Source organism: Manihot esculenta, chromosome 18 (assembly GCF_001659605.2).
Source record: "Manihot esculenta cultivar AM560-2 chromosome 18, M.esculenta_v8, whole genome shotgun sequence".
In the NCBI taxonomy this organism is placed as follows: Eukaryota; Viridiplantae; Streptophyta; class Magnoliopsida; order Malpighiales; family Euphorbiaceae; genus Manihot; species Manihot esculenta.
The window spans coordinates 30,786,780-30,814,125 of NC_035178.2; the positions used below are offsets into that span (position 1 = coordinate 30,786,780).

General features: G+C 36.4%; 1 protein-coding gene across 1 annotated transcript; it reads right to left on the bottom strand.

Moving 5' to 3' along the window:
• Positions 1-605: 605 nt before the first annotated feature.
• LOC122722368 (syntaxin-51-like) lies at positions 606-4,781 on the bottom strand. Its single transcript, XM_043952979.1, has 6 exons — positions 3,951-4,781; positions 3,566-3,771; positions 3,370-3,470; positions 3,189-3,233; positions 2,177-2,209; positions 606-1,360 (listed from the first exon to the last, which is right to left on the bottom strand). Exons 2-6 carry the CDS (start codon positions 3,756-3,758, stop codon positions 1,205-1,207), a joined length of 528 nt encoding a protein of 175 aa, XP_043808914.1. The 5' UTR covers positions 3,759-3,771; positions 3,951-4,781; the 3' UTR covers positions 606-1,204.
• Between the last annotated feature and the right edge of the window lie 22,565 nt (positions 4,782-27,346).

Consider the following 27,346-nt stretch of genomic DNA (forward strand, 5'->3'; position numbering starts at 1 on the left):
CATTCAATCATGCATTTACCTATTCTACAACCACTACAAAAAAACAGTGATTTAGCGACCAAAATTTTGGTCGCTAAAAGGCAGAATTTGGTCGCTATTATGAAATAGCGACCATTTAGCGACCAAAATGAAATGGTCGGTGTTTGGCCAGTCGCTAAATTTTTTGCGACAATCTGAAAATTGGTCGCTAAAATAGCGACCAATCAGCGACCATTTTTTGATCGCTAATTTGGTGTCATGGCAAATTAGGTATTAGAAATATTAGTCACTAAATGGTCGCTGTTTTGTCGTTAAATTTTGGTCGCTAAATGGTCGCTATTTTGGTCGCTAATTTAGTCGCTATTTCGTTGTTATTTGATCGCCTCAGGGAAGAGCATTTGGTCGCTGTGTGGAAGTAAATTGGTCGTTAAATTTTGGTCGTTAAATGGTCGCTGTTTTGGTCGCTAATTTGGTCGCTATTTAGTCGCTATTTGATCGCATCAGAGAAGCAATTAGTCGCTATTTCGTCGCAAATTAATAGTAAAATAAAAAAAAATATTTGTTATTTAATTTGCTTTTGTGGCTGATTAGCCACTAATAAATGCATTTAAATCTGATTCATATCATTTTTCCAATAAATTCATAAACCTGCTATATAATATCAATATGTACACACACATTCCAATACATAAAACATCAAAGACAATATATACACATCAACTTCATTTCATAATTCTGAAATCTAAAAGTCCAAAACATTACTATAGTTCAACACTAAGAAACTTAAAATATCTCAAAATACATAATGGATCCAAATAGTATAAAATTCATATTATAAAATATATTATTTAAGTCAATGAATAATGACATCATGCTAATCCATATGTGAATCACCAAGAGATCTATGAGCTGGAGGATGATGGCATCAATGAGGAAGACTGTTGTCCCATCTTTGCTGCCTGTGTTAGGAATACTTGAGCCCTTTCATGTACATTTTCTGGGCTGGTCTCCACTGGATGCTCTCCCCATGGGCACATCTCATAAAAAAAGCCGTGTACTCGAGCAAAATCAAACTGACAACATATAGCAGGCTCTGGCCCACAAGTATGAGGGATATCATATGAATAGAAGGGCATCATGTGCACAAAAATATCAGTCGTTTCCTCAGCATCCCAATTTTGGCGCCATGTGTACTCTAAATTATTTTTCAGAGCATGTTCCTTCTTTACCTCATAATGAGTCCTCTAAATAAGCATGTTCTCGAAACCCATACGGCGGAGAGATATGCCATGGTAGCTGAGTAGCCAAATGGATCTATTGCCCAAGAATTTTTAGGAACAACACCAATGTTGTCGTTCAACCACATATTCCCCTCTGCAATCTGACAATGAAGTTCCAAGAAAACATTGTTATGTGCCCAAAACACATGAATTCTAACCTGCTAACCAGCTTATAAACAAAATGCAAAAATATGTATCACAGGTAAAATTAAATGAATCAAGACACTAAAAAATATGAGGGGATTTTTTATTAGTGGATAACATAAGATATACAACAGGCAAAGAGCCAAGTAAAAAGAGCAAAAAACTTAGCACAGTTTAAAAGAAAATGCTGCACACTACAAGCTCAGCAAAAAAAAGAATAAAAAAATAAAAAAATAAAATAAAATAAAAGAGTGGTGAAGGGAGATGTTCATGAGGAGCTCAGTTTATCATATCTTGCATGTAAAAGATTCAGTTTAGCATCTAACATTCCCACTTGTAATCTTTTCCCTAAAATTGCAGGTGACCCTCCATGGACCTACTAGGCACTTTGCTGAACTAGATAAAATTCCTTATTTATTGTTATTCTCCTTTCTACGTTTATTATTCTAATCTCTGTGTGTAAATGCTGCATGGATTATCTTCCACATGCCTAAGATTACCAAAGAAAATTAATCACACAAATAACCCCATTGATGCTATTTAATCTTCAACAAGTTTATATCTGTTAATGCTACTTGAAAAGCACAAGCCGAATCTATTATGGAATTGAATTCACATGTTAACTCCCATGGTTCACTATAATCCTCTGATTCAATAGGACAAAGCTCCAAAATCTAAAATACATCCTGCTACTTATAAAGTTAGGACTAAACGACTTTGATTAAAGTAACCACCTAGTTCATCCAAGTAAAGGGAGAGATTTCAGAATATACCTGTTCAATTATGGCAAAGTAATGTGAATTGGCCTACATCAAGAAAAGAACCAAATATTGGTCATTAAAGATCTCAAATGCATGATTAGGTTTGTGCTTTGTAAAACTGTATTTTTATTGAATCTTAGTATTTTAATCTTAATTTAAAAAACTATTAATATAAATTTAATATATTAATATTAAAATTAATATTATCATATATATTATAAATTGAATAATATATAATATAAAAACTATTAATTGAATAGTATATAATATAAATTTAATATATTAATATTAAAATTAATAATATTATAATATCAATACTTTTAATACTAATTAAAATGATATTTTATGATAGTTTTATTTTTTACAAATTAAATATTGTTTGAGAATTAAAAACATTAAATAATTTGTAATTTGGAATGTATAATTGGTAAACAAAGTAAATTCATAGCTGTGTGTATTTCATTGGGTTCTGCACTTAAAGAGCGCCTGAATCTGTATATGAGTTATTCATAGCTGTGTGTATTCCACTGACACACATTGCAGTACATCCACTGTTGGCTTTCCTTTATAACATTATTGGTCCTTAAAGATTTCCTTTCCTTTTCTTCTTTTCTCCTTTATAAATCTAAGTCAAATTATACAATGGACTAAAACTCAAATATATTTTCGAATTTCAGTTGTATTTGCAAAGAGGGGGCTTCAAAATGACAATAACCATAACTACTGACCTAATTGTTTCACTTAAAATTCACGCTAACAGCAGCCTAAAAAGAACAAGTAAACTCCCCAATGTTCTCCTAAGTTTGACAGTTTGTAGAGCATTAACAAAGATCAAATTCCCGAAGATTTCAGACAATTCCAAATATTTCTAAAAGAACAATGTAACATTTTCTTTTCCTTTCATCTCTCTCTGTTTTTCAGGGATTTTTTTCTATCTTAATTTATTTACTCACCCCTTATTGCCAATGTAAATAAAAAAAGCCAAAGCATTATGGAGTTATAGAACTCGAGGCAAGAGTATTACCCGTAAGCGAGAATCAGTAACATCCACATGTTGATCCAAGTCATCCTGCATGGTGGGAGAGAAATAATCGTTACAGAGCCTTGCACGATTCGACATATAAAGGACATGTTTTTGGGTACTGATATTCAAATATACAGGGGAAATAATGTAACCACCAAGTTAATGAGGAAAAAAAACATACAATAAGTCTAATGTGAAGATCAAGTTCTTCATTGACTGCCAGTGCAATATGTTTTGTACTTGTTACTGTCTCCTCCAACTTTTCAAGGCCCTCATCTTGCTCTGCTTCAAAAGCATATAGCTTGTAAGGAACCAATACCGCAAGAAACTGACCAACATAACAATAAGAGCATCAGCAACAAGGGGTAGAAGCTTGCCTTTCATAATTTGCCACTGAAGACCGACAATGCCGTGGTTGTCCAGACCTTCAGTTCTATGCATGGCATCAGCTGGCTTTATTTCTGGACCCAACAAGCTATCCCTGTTGGCAAAGTTTGACATATTCAATGTGGAAGCCATTTGGTTTACTTTTGTTCTCAAATTTGCAACCATGTCCCTATGACGATTCATCTCTTTCTCTGATCTGTGCATCAAAAAATGCAACACCTATAAATTTCAGAAGATCATAATAAATAAGCATCACTTTTATTTACCACATTGGGCTTTGCATGCATGGTTATTTATTTTGAACAATATAAAAATTACAATAGTGAATCACCAAAATTAAAACAGTGCAGGAAGCAAGAAATAGGACAAATTTACCCTTTATTGTACAGAGCATTGGAAGGTTAAAGTGGAAACATCTCATATAGAGAAGAGAACATATCATGCGCCAATCCAAGGAGCAAATTTGTGCTGCAAACTGTAATGAGTGAAATTTGTGCAGTAAGCACTTCTCTTTTCTCTTTTCAAATGTTCGTCCTTTCTAACCTAAAACCCTTAGGACACAACAATACCACTCAGGACATAAATTTCCCACAACAGTAACCAACATGTTCATCAATTTTGAAGAAAAAAAAATATGATATGCAATCACCAAATAATGGAGGAAGCAAGAAACAGCAGTACATCAACATTTCAAGATAAATTCAGGAGACTTGACCACGTTCAAAGAATCAAAAGACATATGGATAGACCAGCAAATGAGGGGATGAACAGATTCAACTAGAAGAAGTGAAACAAAGTTGAAACCTGAGAAAGCACAGAGATAGAGAAGCACAACAGACTTAAAACTATTAAAAGAAAAAAACCATGCCATGAGGTAACAGCCTGGAACGAAATAGAAGCAAGAATGTAGATAACTAGACATACAGTACGACAAAAGATGATTAGCATATACAAAACACCAAAATCATGAAGGATTCGATTGTAGATAACTAGAACTAATTCACATTTTCTGCTTCCCAGGAAGCTTTGTCAAAAGGGACTGTAAGCAATAGGGACGATTGCGTGGAGAGCGACGACCGACGCCGACGATTGTGTGGAGGCCGCGATGGTTAATCGGTCGATGTCGGGAGGAGAGTGGAGGTTGGTTGGACGGTGGACAATGGACAGTGGACCCGCTGGAAGTGGTGGAGCTCAATGCTCAGAGAAGAGGCAGAGGCATGTGTGACGTGAGGCGGCGTGGAATGGAGATTAGCGTCTCTACTCAGTGGCACGACTTTTAGATTAGGGCAAATAAGGGTACATTTCAAAACGACGTAGTATAGGTGATTTCGGTTCGGTTCGGTTCGGTCTGATCGAACATTTTGAATTTAAAATTTTAAATTAGGAATTAGGGTTAGAGATTACAGATTAGTTATTAAGAATTAGGGTTAATTTTATTAGGGATTAGGGATTAATTAGGTATTAGATATTAGGGGTGAGCATAATTCGGTTCAAACTGAAAAAAACCGATCGAACCGAATCAATTTCAAAATTTGGTTCGATTTTTTATACATTTTGGTTCGGTTCGATCTTTAATTTTAAAAATTTTAATTATTTCGGTTCGGTTCGGTTTTGATAAAAAAAATCAAAAAAACCGAACCGAACCGATTAATGATAATAATATGTTTTTTCAATAATATAGAGAAATTAAATCATATTAAGATTAAAATATTTTAATTAAATTTTAAAATACTAAAAATAAAGTGTAAAAAATAAAAAAATTATTAAAAATCGAAACCGATCAAACCGAACCGAATCGAACTGAATCAGACCGGTTCGGTTCGATTCGGTTTCTGATCAAAATCGGTTCGGTTCGGTTTTTATAAACACTAAAATTTCAATTTTTGGTTTATTCGGTTCAGTTCGGTTTTGAACCGAACCGACCGAATGCTCACCCCTAATAGATATTAGGGATTAGGATTAGGAATTAGGTTAGATTGTTCCTTAAATTGTCAAAACGACGTCGTTTTGAAATCACTTAATTTAAAATTTTAAATAAAATAAAATTTAATTAAAAATTAAATTAAAACTTTAAAAATAAAATGGTCGCTGATTGGTCGCTATTTAGCGACTAATTATTTTAGTCGCTAAATATGGTCGCAAAATATCCCCGCCCAAAAAGTTGTCGCAATTTCGTCGCAAATATGGTCGCAAATAACTCGCGCCATTAATTCTCGCTAAATTTAGCGACCATTTTATATTTGGTCGCTAAATAGCGACCAATTAACGACCAAAAATTGGTCGTTAAGCTTTTTGTTAAATAAATATATTATTTCATTCATTTAGTCGCAGAATGGTCGCTGATTGGTAGCTATATAGCGACCACCAAAAAATATGGTCGCTAATTTTGGTCGCAATTTCACAGTTTTTTTATAGTGAACATGCAAACTCAAGCCAACAAGCACATAGGGGTCTCAAACTAACTTAAACCCCAACCAAAACACATCAAACGTACACATACAACCCACATTGTCCATAAACCCAACATAAACCCAAAACTCAACATAAACCTACACATGCATTTCTACCCCAAGAAACTTCATGAAACTCAACTAAAACATGAAAAGAAGTGTGGAGCTACTCTTACCTCTTGAAGATCGAGAGGGAAGATGATCCAACTCGGAGATGAGGGAGATCTCGCTCCTTTGGTCTTCAAGTCACCAACTTCACTTCTTTTGCTGAAAAATCTTCAAACCAAGATAAAACTTGTTAAAACTCGAAAGATTGAAGGAAAAACATCAAAAATCATCCATGAGAGAGCATGGACTCACCGTTGGCCGAAAAGGGGGAGAAAGCTCGCCCGTTTCGACCATGAAGCCCTTATATAGGGGCTAGCCAGACCACCCTTCGGCAGCCTAAAGTGCCTCCAAAACTCATGCAAGTTCGGCGGCCGAACATGAGGTTCGGCGGCCGAACCTTTGCTACTTTCGGAAGCCTAACTTGCCCCCCTAAACTATCCAATGTTCGGCGGCCGAACTTGAGGTTCGGCGGCCGAACCTGAAAATGCCTCCATAGTCTTTTTCATTCAAAACTCAATTCCTTTCTTACTTAAAACCATAAAATACATTAAAACATTTTATGAAAACATGATTTTACCCTTCTAGAGGTCTTTGACATCCGAGATCCCACCGGACGGTAGGAATTCCGATACCGGAATCTAGCCGGGTATTACATTCTTCCCCCCTTAAGAACATTCGTCCCCGAATGTTCACCAAACAAACATGGCATAGCATAAAACATGAACATACATACCAGACACACAACAAAAACACATAACACTCACCTTAGAAGAGATGAGGATATTGCTGGAGCATGGACTCCCGTGTCTCCCAGGTACACTCTTCGATATTGTGGTGATTCCAAAGGACTTTCACCATCGGGATCTCCTTGTTTCTCAACTTTCTGATCTGGGTGTCTAAGATCCATACTGACTGCTCAACATAGGTGAGATCTTCTTGGATCTCCACATTAGGCTCACTAAGAACCTTGCCCGGATCTGACATGAACTTTCTTGACATGGAAACATGGAAAACCAGATGGATTCTCTCCATTGAAGTAGGTAAATCCAGCTTATACGATACATTCCCGACCTTCTGCAAGATTTCAAAGGGTCCGATGTACCGTGGAGCTAGCTTACCTTTCTTCCCGAACCGAATCACCCCTTTCATTGGAGACACTCTGAGCAATACCAAATCACCCTCCTGAAACTCCACTTGCCTTCTGCGGACATCTGCATAACTCTTTTGCCTGCTTGCAGCAGTCTTGATCCTTTCTCTGATTATGGGCACCACTTTGCTGGTGATCTCTACAAGCTCAGGCCCTGCCAAGGCCCTTTCTCCAACTTCCTCCCAGCAAACAGGCGACCTGCACTTCCTTCCATACAAAGCTTCATATGGTGCCATCCCTATGCTAGCATGATGACTGTTATTGTAAGCAAACTCCACCAAAGGTAGATGCTGCCTCCAAGAACCGCCAAAATCTAGCACACACATTCTGAGCATATCCTCTATTGTCTGGATGGTCCTCTCTGACTGTCCGTCCGTCTGAGGATGGAAAGCAGTGCTGAAGTCCAACCTGGTACCCATGGCGTTCTGCAGACTCCACCAAAACCTGGAAGTGAACTGGGGCCCTCTATCGGACACTATTGAAATAGGAACCCCATGCAACCTGACAACCTCATCAACATACACCTGCGCCAACTTGTCCACAGAATAGCCACTCCTGACAGGGATGAAGTGAGCAGATTTGGTCAGTCTGTCCACAATCACCCATATGGAGTTCAATCTGTTGGACGTTGCGGGTAACCCCACTACGAAGTCCATAGCTATATTCTCCCATTTCCACTCTGGAATAGGTAGTGGGTTAAGCATTCCAGCCGGCTTCTGATGTTCCAGCTTCACCCTCTGACATACTTCGCAAGCTGACACGAACTGTGCCATTTCTCTCTTCATAGCTGGCCACCAATAAACTTTCTTCAGATCTTGATACATTTTGGTGGCTCCAGGGTGAACACTGTACCTGGCATTATGAGCTTCCCTCATAATGTCTCCTTTCAGACCTACATCATCTGGTACACACAATCTATTCCCATAGCGGAGGATACCCTTGCTGTCAAATCTGAACTCTTCATTCTTGCCTGACTGAACAGTCCTGGCAATCTTTACTAACTCTAGGTCCTCATGTTGTTTCTTAGCCACCTGCTCCAGAAACACGGGTGCCACTCTCATCTGGGCAATCAAAGCGCCTGTACCAGACAACTCCAACTGTAAACCTTCATTAATGAGCTAGAAGAACTGCCTCACCACTGGTCTTCTCTCTGCTGAAATATGGGACAAACTACCAAGTAATTTCTAGTATAAGGCGTCTGCCACAACATTCGCCTTACCCGGATGGTACTGGATCTTGCAATCATAGTCACTAAGCAGTTCCACCCATCTTCTCTGCCTCAGGTTCAACTCTCTCTGACTCAGGATGTACTGCAGGCTCTTATGATCTGTGAAGATCTCACATTTTACCCCATAAAGGTAATGCCTCCACATCTTGAGTGCAAAGATGATAGCTGCCATCTCTAGGTCATGTGTAGGGTAATTCAACTCGTGCTTCTTCAGCTGCCTAGAAGCATAAGCAATCACCCTTTCATTCTGCATTAGCACACAACCCAGTCCCACACGGGACGCATCACAATACACTGTGAAGTCTTCATTACTAGTTGGCAGAGCTAACACCGGTGCTGACGTCAACCTCTTCTTTAGCTCCTCAAAGCTCTCCTCACACTGGTCGGTCCACATAAACCTCTGGTTCTTCTTAGTCAGTCTGGTCATAGGAGCTGCAATTTTAAAGAAGTCCTGTACGAACCTCCTGTAGTAACCTGCCAAACCCAAGAAGCTTTTGATCTCTATCACTGTAGTGGGTCTAGGCCTGTTAGCTACAGCTTCCACTTTCTTGGGGTCCACCTCTATTCCATTTTCTGACACCACATGCCCCAATAATGAAATGCTCCTCAGCCATAACTCACACTTGGAGAACTTGGCATACAAGCCGTGTTCCCTCAAGGTCTGCAAAACCAACCTCAGATGATGGGCATGCTCCTCTGCATTCCTGGAATACACTAAGATATCATCTATGAAGACAATAACAAAGTGATCCAGGTACTGGCTAAACACTCTGTTCATGAGATCCATGAATGCTGCAGGGGCATTGGTTAACCCGAACGGCATCACAAGAAACTCATAGTGCCCATATCTGGTCCTGAACGCCGTCTTCGGCACATCCTCTTCTCTTATCATCAGCTGATGGTACCCTGATCTCAGATCTATTTTGGAGAAACAACCTGCTCCTGCTAGCTGGTCGAATAGATCATCAATCCTTGGCAATGGGTACTTATTCTTGGTAGTGACTTTGTTCAACTGCCTGTAGTCGATACAAAGTCTAAGGGATCCATCTTTCTTTTTCACAAATAGCACTGGAGCACCCCAAGGTGAGGTACTCGGTCGGATGAAGCCCTTATCTACCAGCTCTTGCAACTGCTCTTTAAGCTCCTTCAATTCTGCTAGTGCCATCCTATAGGGAGGAATAGAGATCGGTCTGGTTCCAGGCATCAATTCAATTTCAAACTCTATCTCCCTAGCAGGTGGTAAACCTGGCAGCTCGTCTGGGAAGACATCTAAAAACTCACTGACCACGGGCACTGAGATGGGCTCTCTGACATGACTATCCAGCTCCCTCACATGAGCTAAAAAACCCTGACAACCCCTCTTGAGCAACCTACGAGCTTGTAGGGCTGATATCAAATCTCTAGGTGTACCCCTCCTGTCTCCTCTGAAGACAACCTCTGACCCATTGACAGAGCATATTTTAGGCCATATTATCATGATCTTAATGATGTTTATTTGCACCTTTTCTGCCTAATTTGGTTGTTTTGTTCATGTTTTGCAGAAACTAGGTGTGAAAAGACAATCTGGAGAAAATGCTCTTAAAACTACCAAAAAGTGCCAAATATGGAAAGTTCCAGAAAAGGAAAGTTTTCATATATGGAAAGTTCCAAATAAGGAAAGTTTTCATATATGGAAAGTGCCAAATAAGGAAAGTGTCAGAAAGCACGGTCAGCAAACTGTCCGAAATTTGAACTGCAGAATCTTTCCTGCCTTATTTAGAACATGTGCCAAGAAAGGAAAGTTTTCAAATAAGGCAAGTTTTCAAAAAAGGAAAGACTTCAAATGAGGAAAGTGCAGAGGCAAAAGCAAATAAGGAAAGCTTAGTTAGAAGATTATTTGAAATACGAATCACAGATATTTCTTTCCTTGTTCAAAGATGTGCACACACTGCAGTAGTCATATCTTCCAATTTAGGCAGCAAGACCTCATGAAGGCACACTTGCCTCTTCTGCGTTCAGCGTTTAAAATTCAAACGAAGGCTCCACCTAAAAAGGAAAGACTGGACAAATATCTTTCCATCTCTGCACATTAATGACTATGCTCTCCTTCCTCTTCTGCAGTCCATGCGCACACCACCTGCCTTCTGGAGACCAAGGCACGCGCCATTCCTCTTCTGAAAGCCTTGGAACGTGTCTCTTTCCTTCTGAAGCTCCAGCCACGACTCCTTCCTCTTCTGGAAGCATTAATGCATGATTCTTTCCTCCTCTGCAACAATATGGGCAGCCTCTACACTAATTAGGAAGTAAGGTCAGCATCTAAACTTATTTAGGAAGCACAATCTGCGCCTCCTTCCCTTTCTGAGACCAAACCGCGCGCACCAACTTCCTTCCGCAGTGCATTTTCGCGCAGCCTTCCTTCTGAAGCCGAAAAGCGCGATTCTTTCCTTTTCAGACACATCTTGGGCAGAAAATACCTCTTGGGCAGTAAGTATGACCTAGGGCAACACTTTTCAACTATAAAAAGCCACATAAGAAGCCTCTACAGGGTCTTTAAGCTCCCCTGGGGAGACACCTACGAAATTCACATCTCTTCTTCTACCTTTCTTCTTTTCTTTTATTTTTGGTTTTTTGTTTCAGCCATGAGAGGCTGAAACTTTTATTCTAGTTGAAGAACAAGTGAAGCTTTAGTTGTATTGTGGATTGAGAGACTTGGACTACACTGTTTATCTTTTGTTATTCAGTATTCTTGTGATTTCATGCTTAAGGACATTATTATTGCTTTGTTATTTAAGATCTCCATTGATTTTTGTTGCAAAGTGATATATTGTTGGTTTGAATGATTTTAAGTCCGTAATTGCTTGAATTGTTTAAACATAAGAACACTTGGTGCACCACCAAGGAAATTGCATGATCTAATGTTATCTCCATGCATGTGGTGACTAGAATTGGTTCTCTCTATATCTTTATGCAATTAACTATTGTAAAAGGCCTAAGGCTCAAAGACGTTTTTTGGCAATTGTTAATTAGTAATTAATTGGAGGACTTTCCCTAATTGATTTAATCTTGAAGAGAGACAATGGATGTGAAAAGCTTCTTCAATCTCCATGGCCAATTTATTGAATTAACAAAGGAACATATGAGTCAATGATCAATCCCATCAACTAAAGTGAATCTAAATCTTCAACTAGAGTTTTTACCATCATTGTTTTACCCTTAATTTGCCAACTGCTTTCTTTTTAATTGCTCTTTACATTAGTTTAATCAAATCAATCTCAAAACCCCCCATTTTTACTTTACATGCACTTGCACTTTCTTTTCTTTTCTGATCTTTTTAATTTGGTCTACTCAAGGAAGGTAAATAAGTATCAATTCCCTGTGGATACGATCCTTTCACCACTGTCTACAGTTTTATTATTGTTGGCAATTGAATTGATTATTTTGACCGGCCTCGACAACCATTCCATCAAAATTGTTGTCGAAGCCGGTCAAAATAATCAATTCATTTATCAACAATATAAATATTGTAGATAGTGGTGAAAGGATCGAATCCACAGGGAATTGATACTTACCTATCTTTCTTGTCAAGACCAAATAAACAAACAGAAAATAAATAGACAATGAAAATAAAGTGCAAGTAAAGTAAAAAAAGGGGTTTTGAGATTGATTCAATTAATCTAATGATGAAAGCAAATAAATAAAGCAAATAAAAATAAAGAGGAAACAATAATGATAAAAGCTCTAGTTGAAGATTCAGATTCACTTTAGTTGATAGGATTGATCATTGACTCATATGTTCCTTTGTTGATTCAATAAATTGGCCATGGAGATTGAAGAAGCTTCTCACATCCATTGTCTCTCTTTAAGATTAAATCAATTAGGGAAAGTCCTCCAATTAATTACTAATTAACAATTGCCAAAGAACGTCTTTGAGCCTTAGGCCTTTTACAATAGTTAATTGCATAAAGATATAGAGAGAACCAATTCTAGTCACCCACATGCATGGAGATAACACTAGATCATGCAATTTCCTTGGTGGTGCACCAAGTGTTCTTATGTTTAAACAATTCAAGCAATTACAGACTTAAAATCATTCAAACCAACAATATATCACTTTGCAACAAAAATCAATGGAGATCTTAAATAACAAAGCAATAATAATGTCCTTAAGCATGAAATCACAAGAATTCTGAATAACAAAAGATAAACAGTGTAGTCCAAGTCTCTCAATCCACAATACAACTAAAGCTTCACTTGTTCTTCAACTAGAATAAAAGTTTCAGCCTCTCATGGCTGAAACAAAAAACCAAAAATAAAAGAAAAGAAGAAAGGTAGAAGAAGAGATGTGAATTTCGTAGGTGTCTCCCCAGGGGAGCTTAAAGACCCTGTAGAGGCTTCTTATGTGGCTTTTTATAGTTGAAAAGTGTTGCCCTAGGTCATACTTACTGCCCAAGAGGTATTTTCTGCCCAAGATGTGTCTGAAAAGGAAAGAATCGCGCTTTTCGGCTTCAGAAGGAAGGCTGCGCGAAAATGCACTGCGGAAGGAAGTTGGTGCGCGCGGTTTGGTCTCAGAAAGGGAAGGAGGCGCAGATTGTGCTTCCTAAATAAGTTTAGATGCTGACCTTACTTCCTAATTAGTGTAGAGGCTGCCCATATTATTGCAGAGGAGGAAAGAATCATGCATTAATGCTTCCAGAAGAGGAAGGAGTCGTGGCTGGAGCTTCAGAAGGAAAGAGACACGTTCCAAGGCTTTTAGAAGAGGAATGACGCGTGCCTTGGTCTCCAGAAGGCAGGTGGTGTGCGCATGGACTGCATAAGAGGAAGGAGAGCGTAGTCATTAATGTGCAGAGATGGAAAGATATATGTCCAGTCTTTCCTTTTTAGGTGGAGCCTTCGTTTGAATTTTAAACGCTGAACGCAGAAGAGGCAAGTGTGCCTTCATGAGGTCTTGCTGCCTAAATTGGAAGATATGACTGCTGCAGTGTGTGCACATCTTTGAACAAGGAAAGAAATATCTGCGATTCGTATTTCAAATAATCTTCTAACTGAGCTTTCCTTATTTGCTTTTGCCTCTGCACTTTCCTCATTTGAAGTCTTTCCTTTTTTGAAAACTTGCCTTATTTGAAAACTTTCCTTTCTTGGCACATGTTCTAAATAAGGCAGGAAAGATTCTGCAGTTCGAATTTCAGACAGTTTGCTGACCGTGCTTTCTGACACTTTCCTTATTTGGCACTTTCCATATATGAAAACTTTCCTTATTTGGAACTTTCCATATATGAAAACTTTCCTTTTCTGGAACTTTCCATATTTGGCACTTTTTGGTAGTTTTAAGAGCATTTTCTCCAGATTGTCTTTTCACACCTAGTTTCTGCAAAACATGAACAAAACAACCAAATTAGGCAGAAAAGGTGCAAATAAACATCATTAAGATCATGATAATATGGCCTAAAATACGCTCTGTCAAATACCCCCACACCTAACATTTTGCTTGTCCTCAAGCAAACAAACACAGTTGAACAAACTCTCTTTACTTTGATCCTTTATGTCCACTTAAGCTCTTACTCTAGACCTCTATTTTGAATCATTGCAATAAAGAATATATGCACCAAGGTTACTTACCTCTTTCCTTGTTTCCATTTACTTACCATGGCTAGGATCGGTTTTACTCAAGAGAGAGATCACACATGCACAAGTTCTAGTTCAATTAAGACATATTCTAGCTTTCAGAGTGACTTGCCCTTACCTTGAAGTACTTTATTCAGCCTTTTTGCACTTTAAACTTGCTTGAAAAAGTCACAAACCTTTTGACGTGAAGGTACATATTGGTGATACCCACCCCCAGTTACTTAGTTGGTCACCTGTCCAAGTGGCTACTAGCTGTGTTCATAGTCTTTTGACCATTGGAACAGTTTTCAATTTGTGCTTATGAAGTCTAGGCCTTTTCTGAATTTATTTTTCTCAATGATTTGGGCAAATTAACACCAATCGCTAAAACAAGTCACATTAAGTTCATTCACACACATTTCAATTCATTCTCTCAAATGAGTGTCATCAATATATTTTTCACCATGGCAAGCTCAAAGATTCAATTCAAAGGCAATTCCCAATCATGAATACATCTCATTGCAATTGATTCAACACAGGTTTAAAGAGTTATCACATCAATGGGGTCATGGAAAGAAAGTTCATCCAACATAGTTCATCAGTTTGAGTAAAGCAAATCAAAAAGAAGATTGTGGATGATCAAACACAAACTGAAAGGAAAACTGAAAAGAAAACGCAAATTGAAAGGAAAAATGTGTCTAAAGCAAAAAAAAGTAAAAATTTCAGAGATCCGCACACCCACACCTAAATCATGCATTGTCCTCAATGTATAAGAAACATAAAAGAACAAAGGAAACTGAGTACTCCCCTGGGTGTGGTGTGCATGGTGCGATCCACTTGATCAAGGCTCAAGTAATTGGGGAAGGGAAAAGAGTCCCAACAGAATTAAGTACAAAGTGTAGCATGCCTTTTGATTTGGTCATAACCCATCTTATTTCTTTCATGTACTCATGAAGCAACATGATTAGCATCTCTTCTTTCATATGAGGTGTGCCTCTTGCCCTTATGTTTGCATTTTTGAGATGATTGGGCAGCACTTTGAACTCCAGTTCATATTTCTCCATGGGTAGCTGCAATTTAGTACTGAATTCAGGCAAAACAAACTCTACCTTATCCGGCGGTTTGGGCAGGCATAGATCTACATGCTCCTTTGGTTTTGGATCTTGGATTTCCACTTGTTCATTGTGTGCATGGGCTTTCTGCGATGGAGGAATGGCTGAATTGGATTCAGTTTGCTCCTTCTGTGCAGGACTTACCTGAAAGGGAGGTGGAAGAGGACTGTTCTGCATTGGAAGTTGAAGTGAGAGGTTTGACGGCCGAATGGTGGTGAAGTTCGGCTTCCAAAAGGTGGTGAAGTTCAGCAGCTGAAAGGTGGTGGTTTTAGTCTGCGCAAGGCTGATCTGCGCACCAAGCTGAAGTGGTACGATCTGATCCTGTTCATTCTGCGCATGGCTGCAGTCTACCTGTTGGATGCAACAGTCAGTTTCTTCCAGTTCTGGCTCTTTCTGGCTCTCTTTCCTGCAAAGATCATCATTTAGTATATCATCTTGATTTACATGAAAAACATCTTTACTCAAACAATTAATGATATCTAAATTAACAACAAGTTCCGTTTGATCCGTTTGTTTGGACAAACAGTTTTCTGGTTGTTTCTCTTCAGCACTTTGTTCTTGTACTTGTGAACTTTCATCATCATCCCACACATCTTGAAGCTCTTCTGTTAATTGATTGTTGGATTAGGATATTTGTTAGTCCGTAATTGCTGGAAATATTCTGTCCATAGAACACTTGGTGTAAAAATCCAAGGAATTGCATGATCTAACATCATCTCATGCGTTTGAGTAGTTAGGGTTTGGATCTTTCTTGTTCTTCATGCAATTGGCAATTGTTTAGATGCCTATGGCCCAAGGACGTTCCTTGGCAATTTGTTGATTAGTAATTGGTTAGAGGACGTTCCCTAATCAGTTTGTTCATAAGGAAAGACATGGTGGTGAGAAGTGTCTTCCACCACCATAACCAACCTATTGAATCAATCAAGATAACCATGTTTCAATGATCAACCCAAACAACCAAAGTGGATCCATATCTTCAACTAGACCTTTCTCTTATTGATTTCTCTCTTATTTTAGATTACTTTCTGTTTCAATTACTTTTAATAGTTGTTAGTCAAATCATCTCAAAACTCCCCTTTTTACTTTTCTTGCACTTTATCTTTGTTCTACTTTCAATAACTTGCTTTCACTTGTGCTTTCAATTAGTTCTATTGGTCTTGATTGAGATAAATAAATAAGTAATCAATTCTCTGTGGATTCGATCCTTCACCACTATCTGCAGTTGTGAATTGTAGGTAACCAAGAAGGTTATTTTTGACCGGCTTCGACAACCGCATCGTCAGGGAGAAAGCTCGCCCGTTTCGGCCATGGAGCCCTTATATAGGGGGCTGGCCAGACCACCCTTCGGCAGCCTAAAGTGCCTCCAAAACTCATGCAAGTTCGGCGGCCGAACATGAGGTTCGGCGGCCGAACCTTTGCTACTTTCGGAAGCCTAACTTGCCCCCCTAAACTATCCAATGTTCGGCGGCCGAACTTGAGGTTCGGCGGCCGAACCTGGAAATGCCTCCATAGTCTTTTTCATTCAAAAATCAATTCCTTTATTACTTAAAACCATAAAATACATTAAAACATTTTATGAAAACATGATTTTACCCTTCTAGAGGTCTCCGACATCTGAGATCCCACCGGACGGTAGAAATTCTGATACGGGAGTCTAGCCGGGTATTACAAACGGGAGACATATGTTACCGCTACAGGCAACCGGGTCATCGATCGAATAATTGTCATGAACATAGAGGACTTAATAATGATCGCCGACAAGTGGCTGCAAATCCCCAACAAAATTATCAAGAATGTTACAAGATCAAGATAGACCTTCAAAACTTTTCTGGTTCATTAGACGTGGAATCTGTTCTTGATTAGCTGGCAGAGGTTGAACATTTTTTTGAAATTATGAACGTGAAAGAGGATCGCAAAGTTTCGATTGTGGTCTATAAGTTAAAGGGGGGTGCAGCAGCCTGGTGGAACTCAGTTCAAAATGAACGCTATCGGAAAAGGCTGGAACCCAAACGAAAGTGGGTGTTGATGAAACAGATGATTCAATAGCGGTTCTTGCCTAGCGATCACGCTCAGGTTTTGTATAACCGGTATCATGACTGTGTACAGGGGAATCGAAGGGTGGATGAATATACTAAGGAGTTTTTAAGGTTGCAGGCGAGGTGTGAAAACTATGAGAATGAAGCCCAGCAGGTTTCGCATTATCAGAGGGGCCTGAATCACGAAATTCGTTGTATGATGGGAGTAGCTGCGATTTTCATTTTGGCAGATGCCATTGAGACGGCCGAAAGGGCAGAAGAGCGTGTTGATTGACAGCCATGATAGCAGTATAATCGAAATTTTAATTACAAAATTCTTGTTCGATAAGGACGCAGCAGAATAAAGGCAATTACAGCGGGCATCCTTCTAAGATTGTAAATTCTGGCAATCCTTAGAATACTATGGAAGAAAGGAGAGACAATAAGGGAAAAGCAGTCACCACTACAGCACACAAAGGAGGCAGAATCAATCCTTATTAGAAGCCAATGTAAGACATATGTTACCACTGCAGGCAACTTAGTCATCAATCGAATAATTGTCCAGAATGTAGAGGAGTTAATAATGATCGCCGATAGGTTAATGTGGTTGAGCAGGTGGCTGAATCTGAGGAGGAAGTGGATGATGATGACAGATCTATTGTTGGTTCTGAAGATGAAGAGGTCACCTATGTGGTCAAGAAAATCTTATGCTCGACAAAACAGGAGGATGAGACGCAAAGGAGGAAGATTTTCCAAGCAAAGTGTCGAGTAGCAGAGGCAATTTGCAGGCTAATTATAGATAGTTGCAGTTGTGAGAATCTGATAGCTAAGCAATTGGTGGAAAAATTGCAGTTGCCTATACAACAGCACCCTTTGCCATACAATGTTGGATGAATTAAGGAAGGTCCGACAATTGAGGTCAACAAAATCTGCAGTGTGCCTATCTCGATCGGTAAATCTTACACTAAACCTGTTAATTGTGATGTTATGGATATGGATTGCTGTGGATATGGATTGCTGTTGAATTTTGCTAGGTCGCCCTTGGCAGTTCGATGTTAATGCTTTGTATAAGGGGAAGGAGAATTCATACATGTTCATATGGAATCAAAAGAAGATTACTATTTTGCCTTCTGGTTCTGTGAAACATTCTAAAGTGGAAGGGAAGAATGCTGTTACTGTTTCCACGGGAGTGCAAAGGCTATTAGGCACAGTTGAGAAATTTGGAGGCATGCTAGCTTTATTGGTGAGAGCAACAGACACAGCTGAGTATGCACCATCTTTACCACAACCTATCAAAGAACTGCTGAAGGAGTTTCCCACAATAGTGGAGGAATCCTCCAAACTCCCACCTTTGCGGTATATCCAGCACCAGATTGATCTCATCTCTTGATCAAAATTACCAAATCTGCCGCATTACAAAATGAGTCCAAAGGAGAGTGAAATCCTTCAAAAACAGATTGAAGAATTATTGAAGAAGGGGCATATTCGGGAGAGCATTAGCTCCTGCGGAGTACCTGCCCTATTAGTTCTAAAGAAAGATGGGACTTAGAGAATGTGTGTGGATAGCAAGGCCATCAATAAAATTACAGTTCAGTATTGATTTCCTATTCCACGACTGGATGACATGCTGGATCAGCTATCCGAATCTAAAGTATTCTTTAAGATCGACCTTAAAAGCGGTTATCGCCAAGTTTGGATTAAGGAGGGAGATGAATGGAAGATAGCCTTCAAGACTAAGGAAGGCTTGTATGAGTAGTTGGTTATACCCTTTGGTTTAACGAATGCACCTAGCACCTTTATGTGACTTATGAACTAGGTTTTATGTCCTTTCTTACGTAAATTTGTGGTTGTTTATTTTGATGACATCTTAATTTTTTGTCATAGTGAAGAAGAACATTTACAGCATCTTCGTTAAGTTATGACAGCCTTGCAAGAAAGTGAGCTGGTTATTAATCTTAAAAAAGTGCATTTATATGACAGAGTGCATTTTCTTCTTGGGATTCATTGTTAGTGCAGAAGGGATACATGTTGATGAGAAGAAGGTAGAAGCAATACGGAATTGGCCCATCCCCAAAACTATTTCTGAAGTTCGCAGCTTTTATGGCCTTGCTACTTTTTATCGACGGTTTATCGAAAATTTTAGTAGCATCATTGCCCCTATCACAGATTGCTTGAAGAAAGAGAGAGTGTAAAAATTTACTTGGACTGACATTGCCAACAAGAGCTTTGAGGAGATTAAAGATAAGCTTACTTCTGCCAGTATTCTTGCTCTATCCGATTTTGATAAATTATTTGAGGTTAAATGTGATACTTGTGGAGTTGGGATTAGGGGAGTGTTGTCATAGTCTAAAAGGCCTATTGCTTTCTTTAGTGAGAAATTTAAAGCTAGGAAGAAGTGGTCCACTTATGAGCAGGAGTTATATGCAATATTCTGAGTTTTTAAAACTTGAGAGCAGTATCTAATGGGGTAAGAGTTTATTATTTACACAGATCATCAATCTTTGATCCATTTTAAAAATAAAAAATATGTGAATAAGATGCATGCTCGATGGGAAGCTTATTTTAGATCCTTTCATTATGTCATAAAATATAAGGCCGGCTATAGTAATAAGGTGGCAGATGCTTTGAGTAGGAAGGCTGCACTGTAGATTACAATTAATCAGGAGGTTGTAGGTTTTGAATTTCTGAAGGTTTTGTATGCTACAGATGATGACTTTGCTGATATATGGGCTAGAATCCAAACTCACCAGCCTGCTGATGGGTTCTTGATACATGATGGCTTTTTTTTTTTTTTAAGGAGAACAAGTTATGCATTTCTCGATCTTCTTTGTGGGAAAAATTGATTCGGGTGGTCCATGGAGGAGGTTTGAGTAGTCATTTAGGGCGTGATAAGACTGTTGCTAGATTGGAGAAGCATTTTTACTGGCCACAATTAAAAAGGAATACAGGTCGGATGGTCCAAAAGTGCCCAGTTTGTCAAACTCAGAAGGAACATTCGCAGAATACGGGCTTATACACTCCACTGCTTATTCCAATGCATCCTTAGGAGGACTTGTCTATGGATTTTATTCTTGGTCTTTCATGTACTCAATGTGGATCTGATTCCATTTTTGTTGTTATTGTCTAGTTCTCCAAAATAGCGCATTTCATTCCTTACAAGAAAACTAATGATGCTTCTCATGTGGCAAAACTATTTTTCTAGGAGATTGTTCGCTTATGTAGTGTCCCCAAGACCATTACTTTTGACAGAGATGTGAAGTTTCTAGCTCACTTTTGGGTGAGTTTATGGAAACATTTTAGAACTAAACTTCAATACAGCAGTGCTGCCCATCCCCAAACTGATGGACAAACCGAAGAGGTAAACCGCACGCTTGACAATCTTCTACGCTGCATCTACAGTAATAAGAAAATTGTTTGGGATCTTGCTTTTGCTCAAGTAGAATTTGCTTACAACAATGTTGTCCATAGTTCCACAAAGATATCGCCGTTTGCAGTTGTGTACAGGAAAGTCTCAGTGTATACAGTTGACCTTATTGCCCTTCCTATAGGTTCTCACAATAGTATTGCAGCAAGCAACTTGGCAAAGCAGCATGTGGATGTTTTCAAATAGGTTCAACAATATCTCACAAAAGCCAATGATAAATATAAATCTACAGCTGATAAACATAGGCGTTTCAAGTCTTTTAATGTCGGTGACAAAGTTATGTTGTATTTACGCAAGGAGCGTGGTGGAGGACAAAAAAAGCTTGACGCAAAGAAGATTAGTCCATTCCATATCATTTAGAAGATTAATGACAATGCTTATGTTCTTGACCTCCCAAATGAGATGAAAATTTCCAAAACGATATTAGTTAAATGATATTAGTTAAAACTCCTGATACAATTTATAACTATATAGAAATTGACGCTGTAGCTTATAAAATATAAAACATTATTAAATAATATAAATATTATTATAAAATATTTATTATCAAATATACAAAATATATTTAGTTTTAATAATAAATTTAAATCGGAAGGTATTTTAATTTGTTAAAAGAATAAAGTCTTAAAAACTTATAAATCTCATATATAAAATATTGTAAAGAATAATTCAGTATTTTTTATTCAATTTAATAAAAATTTAGATAAAAAAAATGGATAGAAAGATATATTAAAAGTGAATAATTAAATTATTTGATTTGAAAAATATAGAAATTAAGAGTATAGTTTCTCAAAAGCTTTAGATCTATATTTGTAATTTATCCTAAACATTTAGTATTTTAATTTTTATTGTTATAATTATAGTTGATTGAAAAATATTTCAGTTTATTATGTTAGATTTTAAAAATTAATTATAATTATAAATACGCACCAATATTTAGAGTTTTTTTATCAAAGAAATTTATTTTAAAAAATCACAATATATTTTTACAGATTTGAAAAACAAACTTGTATTTCCTTTTAAAATTTATTTTTTATTTTTTAACAATACATTGTAAATATATTATTTTTAAATAAAAATAAATAAAAAATATTAGATATGCATGACAACATTCACTAAATTTTCATTTTTATTAACATAAAAATACTAATAATAATAAAATTGTTATTAATGATTAACATGTTATTAATATAAAAATATGTTTTAATGAATAAAATAATATAAATGATCAATGAGACTAAATATTAGTGGCAGTATCTTATGATATAAGATAACATAATTATATGAAATTGATATTATTGTTTATATGCATTGCAATTCGATTCATATAAAAAACATCAAGATTAAAATAGTGAAAAATATAAATTGAAATAAATAAAATAAGAAAAATAAGATTAATTTCTATATAAAAAAATAAAATTATATATATAATTTTTAATTTAATTTTTATTCATAAAATTAGCTATAAATTAATTGTTGTTCTATACTAAATAACGACTACATCTAACGGTTAAAAAGTCAAAAAATTAATGATTAGTTTTTTTATTTCTAAGAGGTTAAAAGCATAATGTAAGAATTGGCTAGATAACAGACTTTTATCAAATCATACAACGAACATTTTTCATACTATAAACGATAAATTGAGCTATAAAATTACTTTTCTCCCTCTTTATATACCAATTTTTAATTAGAAAAATCTTCACTTTATCATTTAAAATTATAATTAAATCATATAGATATGAGGGTTTTCGCCTTTATAGTTTCTTCTCCTTTGTTTACTTCCCTTTGGTTGCCTACTTTAGCCGAACAATGTGGAATTGAAGCTGGCGGTGCTATTTGTCCTGGATGCCTATGTTGTAGTAAATATGGCCGGTGTGGTACCACAATTTATCACTGTTGTAAAGGCTGCCAAAGCAATTGTGGTCATCCAAAATGTTCCGGTGATCATCCAATTGCCGGCATTCCCCGAGGAGGTGGTGGAGATATGGGTGAGATATCTTCAGAAAAAACATTTGATAAGATACTTAGTCAAAAGCCATTTACATATGGACTTTAGAATTAGTAGATACAACGTAATCAGTTTCCATCTCATATGGAAAATAGTAAACTAAATAAAAATATGTGCCTTATATTTCTGTAATCCTATTTCTTTACCGAATGGATTATAAAAATTACTGTGTGTACTTTAAGTGCAAGCATATGCACTTCCTCCAATAATAATATGGATGTTGGTTTTCACTATATTTAATTTATTAGATACAATGAGTTATTGAAAATTTTACATTAGAAAGTGCAATAGCACGTAGAAAATAAATTTTCATCTATTACCAATACAAAATTAAAAATAAAAAATTCTATACAACAAATCTTGATAAATGCAAGATTATACTCTTTATAAAAATACGTTTCTTTTTTTAATTATAATTATTTTAATTTCTAATATATTATTTAATGAAAATTGAACCTAAATAAAAATTAATATTAGAGTTTTAATGTATTTTTTATAATTAATAATAATTGATAGCAATTAAAAATTTTAAACGTATCAAAATAAAAGTATGAAATACTTTTCATAATATGTAATAAGAGGATGTTAATAGTATTTGTTTTAAAAATATTTTATTTAATTAATTTTAAAAGTATAATTTTTTCTTCCCTCAAATTAGTGATAAATAATTATTTTAAAAAATAACAACCATTAATTAATATTGAAATAAATATTTTTTATATATGAAACTATTTATGCAATTAAATTGTAGCTTTCAAATATTTAACATGATTTATAAAATTAAACTGTCAGCAAAAAGAAATTTTATTAATTAATTCATTTTATCAAATTTTTAATCATTTATTTACAAAATTAATTTTGTTCTATATTTATATTTTTAAATTTTTAAATATAATTTTACTACCCTCTACCTAATTACCTTACTACCCTCTACCTTATTACCTTTTCATTATAAATAGTCTTCCTTGGCTATTAGAGACTCACTTTTCAATTTTTAAAGAATTTCAATAAGATTTTTTGGCTTCTAACCTATCTTTCTCTTTTATCGTCTTAGCCAAGCGATATTGGTTAAAACTCTTGACGGAGTCTAAATAGTCCGTTATCAAATTGGTATCAGAGCAAAGTTCGACCATGGTAGACAACCAAAAGGCGCGACTTGCTGTAATTGAGGCATCTTAGGTAGAATTGAGAGAGATGATCGGACAGCTAGCCCTACAGCAGGGAATCTACCAACCAGCCTCTGCCGCACACCCCCAGCCAGTTGCCAATCCTGTGGCCACCAACCTTGTTGTCATTAATCCTGTGACTGCAAATCCCTAACATAATTATCAGGAAGGTTACAAGATTAAGATAGACCGTCAAAACTTTTTTGATTTGTTCGACGTGGAATCTGTTCTTGATTGGCTGGCAGAGGTTGAATGTTTCTTCGAAATTATGAACGTGAAAGAGGATCGCAAGGTTTCGATTGTGGCCTATAAGTTAAGGGAGGGTGCAGCAGCTTGGTGGAACTCGGTTCAAAAAGAACGCTATTGGAGGAGGCTGGAACCCATACGAAACAGGGTGTTGATGAAGCAGATGATTAAATAGCGGTTCTTGCCTAGCGATCGTGCTCGGGTTTTGTATGACTGGTATCATGACTATGTATAGGGAAATCAACGGGTGGATGAATATACCGAAGAGTTTTTGAGGTTGCAGGCGAGGTGTGAAAACTGTGAGAATGAAGCCCAGTAGGTTGCTCATTATCAAAGAGGCCTAAATCACGAAATTCGCTGTATGATGGGAGTAGCTGTGATTTTCACTGTAACACCCCTTATCCGTCTATAAAATAGCTTAGTAAAGGATACCACATACTATTCTATATGCAATTACATATGTGGACTTAAGTTAGCTTTTACATTATAACTTGTTATTTGGTTTGTTTAAATACATGTTAATTGACTAAACAATTTTAAATGGTGAAACTGCAAAAGTCTCCCCTGTTTATTACCAATTATCCCTATGAAAATAGTCATAGAATCTCAATATTTGCTCATTTCACATTATTAAATCCATAAATAGAACATAATAACTTAAAATAGTAAACACATTTGGTTATATTCATACTATTTTCAACACTCATTTACAGACTCTTGGTAGACTACTAATGTACATGCCAAACATAAACAACCTCTGTATAAATCTTGTGAATAACTGGTTATGATGATGTCTCTGTGCTGATGCAGAACCAGACCTCCTAACTATTGCTTCCTCTATCTATTACCTGCGCATGGAAAGTCCAATGCGCTGAGCTTATGCCCAGTGGGTGAATAACAATATATATACATTCAAATATAAGTACGAATACTCATGACAGATACAATGAAATCATTTAATAAGGCAAGTGAAAATTTTACGTGTCAGTGGGTGAAAAGTGGGCAAATAAAGTCATGCAGTTGTATAACTGTAAGATCATTCATATTATGGCAACCATTTTGTGTACACACTTGTGAGGTATTAAAAAGTCATATAATTAAATCTTAGCACCTATAAACTCTTCATAGGATCAACTAGCTAGATAAGGGAAAACTGTATCTGTATAGCACAAAGTGCCAATTGTATGGCCTGGGGGCCGAATGCTGTGCCTGTATGGCTAAAAAGCCGGAAAACTGCATGACACGTAATGTGTCGAAAATATCATATCATGTAGCCCATTAGGGCACAATACAGCTAAACTGTATATGACATGTCATACCCTTATGCTATCTATGACTCTCACTAAGGTTTACTAGGGCCAAGAATGCATATTTTCATGTTAAATATTTATTGGTATTAAAATTATTCATTTAGATGCTTAACATGGTGAAACAAGCAAACATGTCGAACTATATATTCATAAATAAGCACATCAATAAAAAGAGTCCTTAAGAGCATACATATGTGTGTCAGAGACCATATTCACTCTTGAGCATATTATTCAGCCATAAACATATTACTATTTCATCAAGAACATGTGTGTAAAATTTTAGTCTATTAAGCTAGCATGTGCATAAAGCAGGCATGTCAAGCTAGTATGTGCGTAATTTGGCCGCAAAGCTAGCATGTCAATCCCTTTTAGGTCAACATTTACATTTAGGTTTGTTTCTGCCTGAGATTGTATCACGTTTTTAAGTGTCTTGTGAACATAATTAGGCTCACCTTTCTTATGAACTTTGTGTATTTATGTCTTAGCTTTCTAACAAGATATATTACATCTAATTCTGACCTTCCTAACTTAAGTTATAAATTTTTCTTTATAAGCTACTCAATCAGGTCTTAATCAGCCCAGTATTGGTACTTGTTTATAGTATCACAAAACATATCAGATTCATGCATTTTCATACGAATTCAAACTTAAGTGTCTTCTATAAAGTTTTAGGTATATTTCTTAAAATTCATTTGGCACTAGTTTTAACAAATTTCACTGAGTACATAGTTAGTTATGGTATAATTAATACACTCTGTTCTGGATACACTATCACTGTGTCCAGTTTAGATTCACTTGCAATTTTCATCATTTTACTTACAGATTCAGAATTTTATCAATTCATGAAAGTTTTAGCTCTTTATCTCAGCTTTCATTTGGTATATCTTAGGCCTAATTTCAATAAATACACAATAAGTTATAAAGTTGTTAACACAAGCTGCCCTGTTACAACCTATTCTGCCATATTTACACTTTTAGTTCTCATGTGAAATTTCTTTACTCTAAGCCTTTCAAACATCATTTTAACATTCATATAACATATTTATATAATCAAAGAAATATTTTCAGCAAGTAAAATCAACCCCTAATTTCACTTATTCATGGCAGAATCAAAGGAAAACAGAAAATCATACAAATACCAAATCTTTTGCACAATTCTTTCCAAAATCTTTAGGTACACCTTAATTACTTTTTTTCCTTGCCTTTCCCCTTTGATGTGCCTTCCTCCTTTTGAGTTTGTTCTTTGCAAAGAATAAGAAAAACATGAGTTTTAATTCATTTAACAACATATAATTAATTGAAAACATGAAATAACATGTTTACCTAACCTAGTTTTCAATTTCTATTACTTACCACTTAAGCACCTAAACTTCTCTCCTTCTTCCTTCCTTCTCTATGGTTTCTTTGCTGGTTATTACACCTAGGAACTGATTTTGCATGGATGAAGGCTTTGTCTTTATGGAGAAATATGGTGGAAATGGAAGATAAGAAAGCAAAATGATTTTCCTTTCTTTTTGGTGTAGCCACGGCAAGGTTGGAGAAATGGATGACAAACCTTTTTCTTTCATGCTTAGTCAAGCTTCATGTATGGCTAGGTGACACATAGTAGGTTTAGGTGAAAATGTAGAAAAAGGTAGAGGCCAAACTTGGAATTTACTTTTAAACTTTCCATATTCATACTTTAACCTACTAAACTTTTCCACATGTTTCAATTGAGTTTTTAAACTTTCAATATTCATAGATTGACCTACTAAACTTACATTTTTAACCTTTAGAAGTTCATTTCATTTAGGTAAGCACCTCAAGCTAGCATGTCGGGAAACCCTTAAGCACTTCCCGATAGCAACTTGATTCCGACCTGCTTATCATATTAGATGCTTTATTTTAAGATATGTTTGTTTTCTTATTTGAGCTTTCTATGATTCAGTTATTACAGCTTAAAGATATCAAAATACTATTACTTGTCATTCTTATTAA

Bases quoted from the DNA above. Each gene is read 5' to 3' on its own strand.
- LOC122722368 (XM_043952979.1), bottom strand. From the start codon at position 3,758: ATGAATCGTCATAGGGACATGGTTGCAAATTTGAGAACAAAAGTAAAC. The intron at 3,234-3,369 runs GTATGTTTTTTT...CCCACCATGCAG, and splicing joins ATCTTCACATTAGACTTATT to GATGACTTGGATCAACATGT. The intron at 1,361-2,176 runs GTATATTCTGAA...CTTCATTGTCAG, and splicing joins ACTTTGCCATAATTGAACAG to ATTGCAGAGGGGAATATGTG.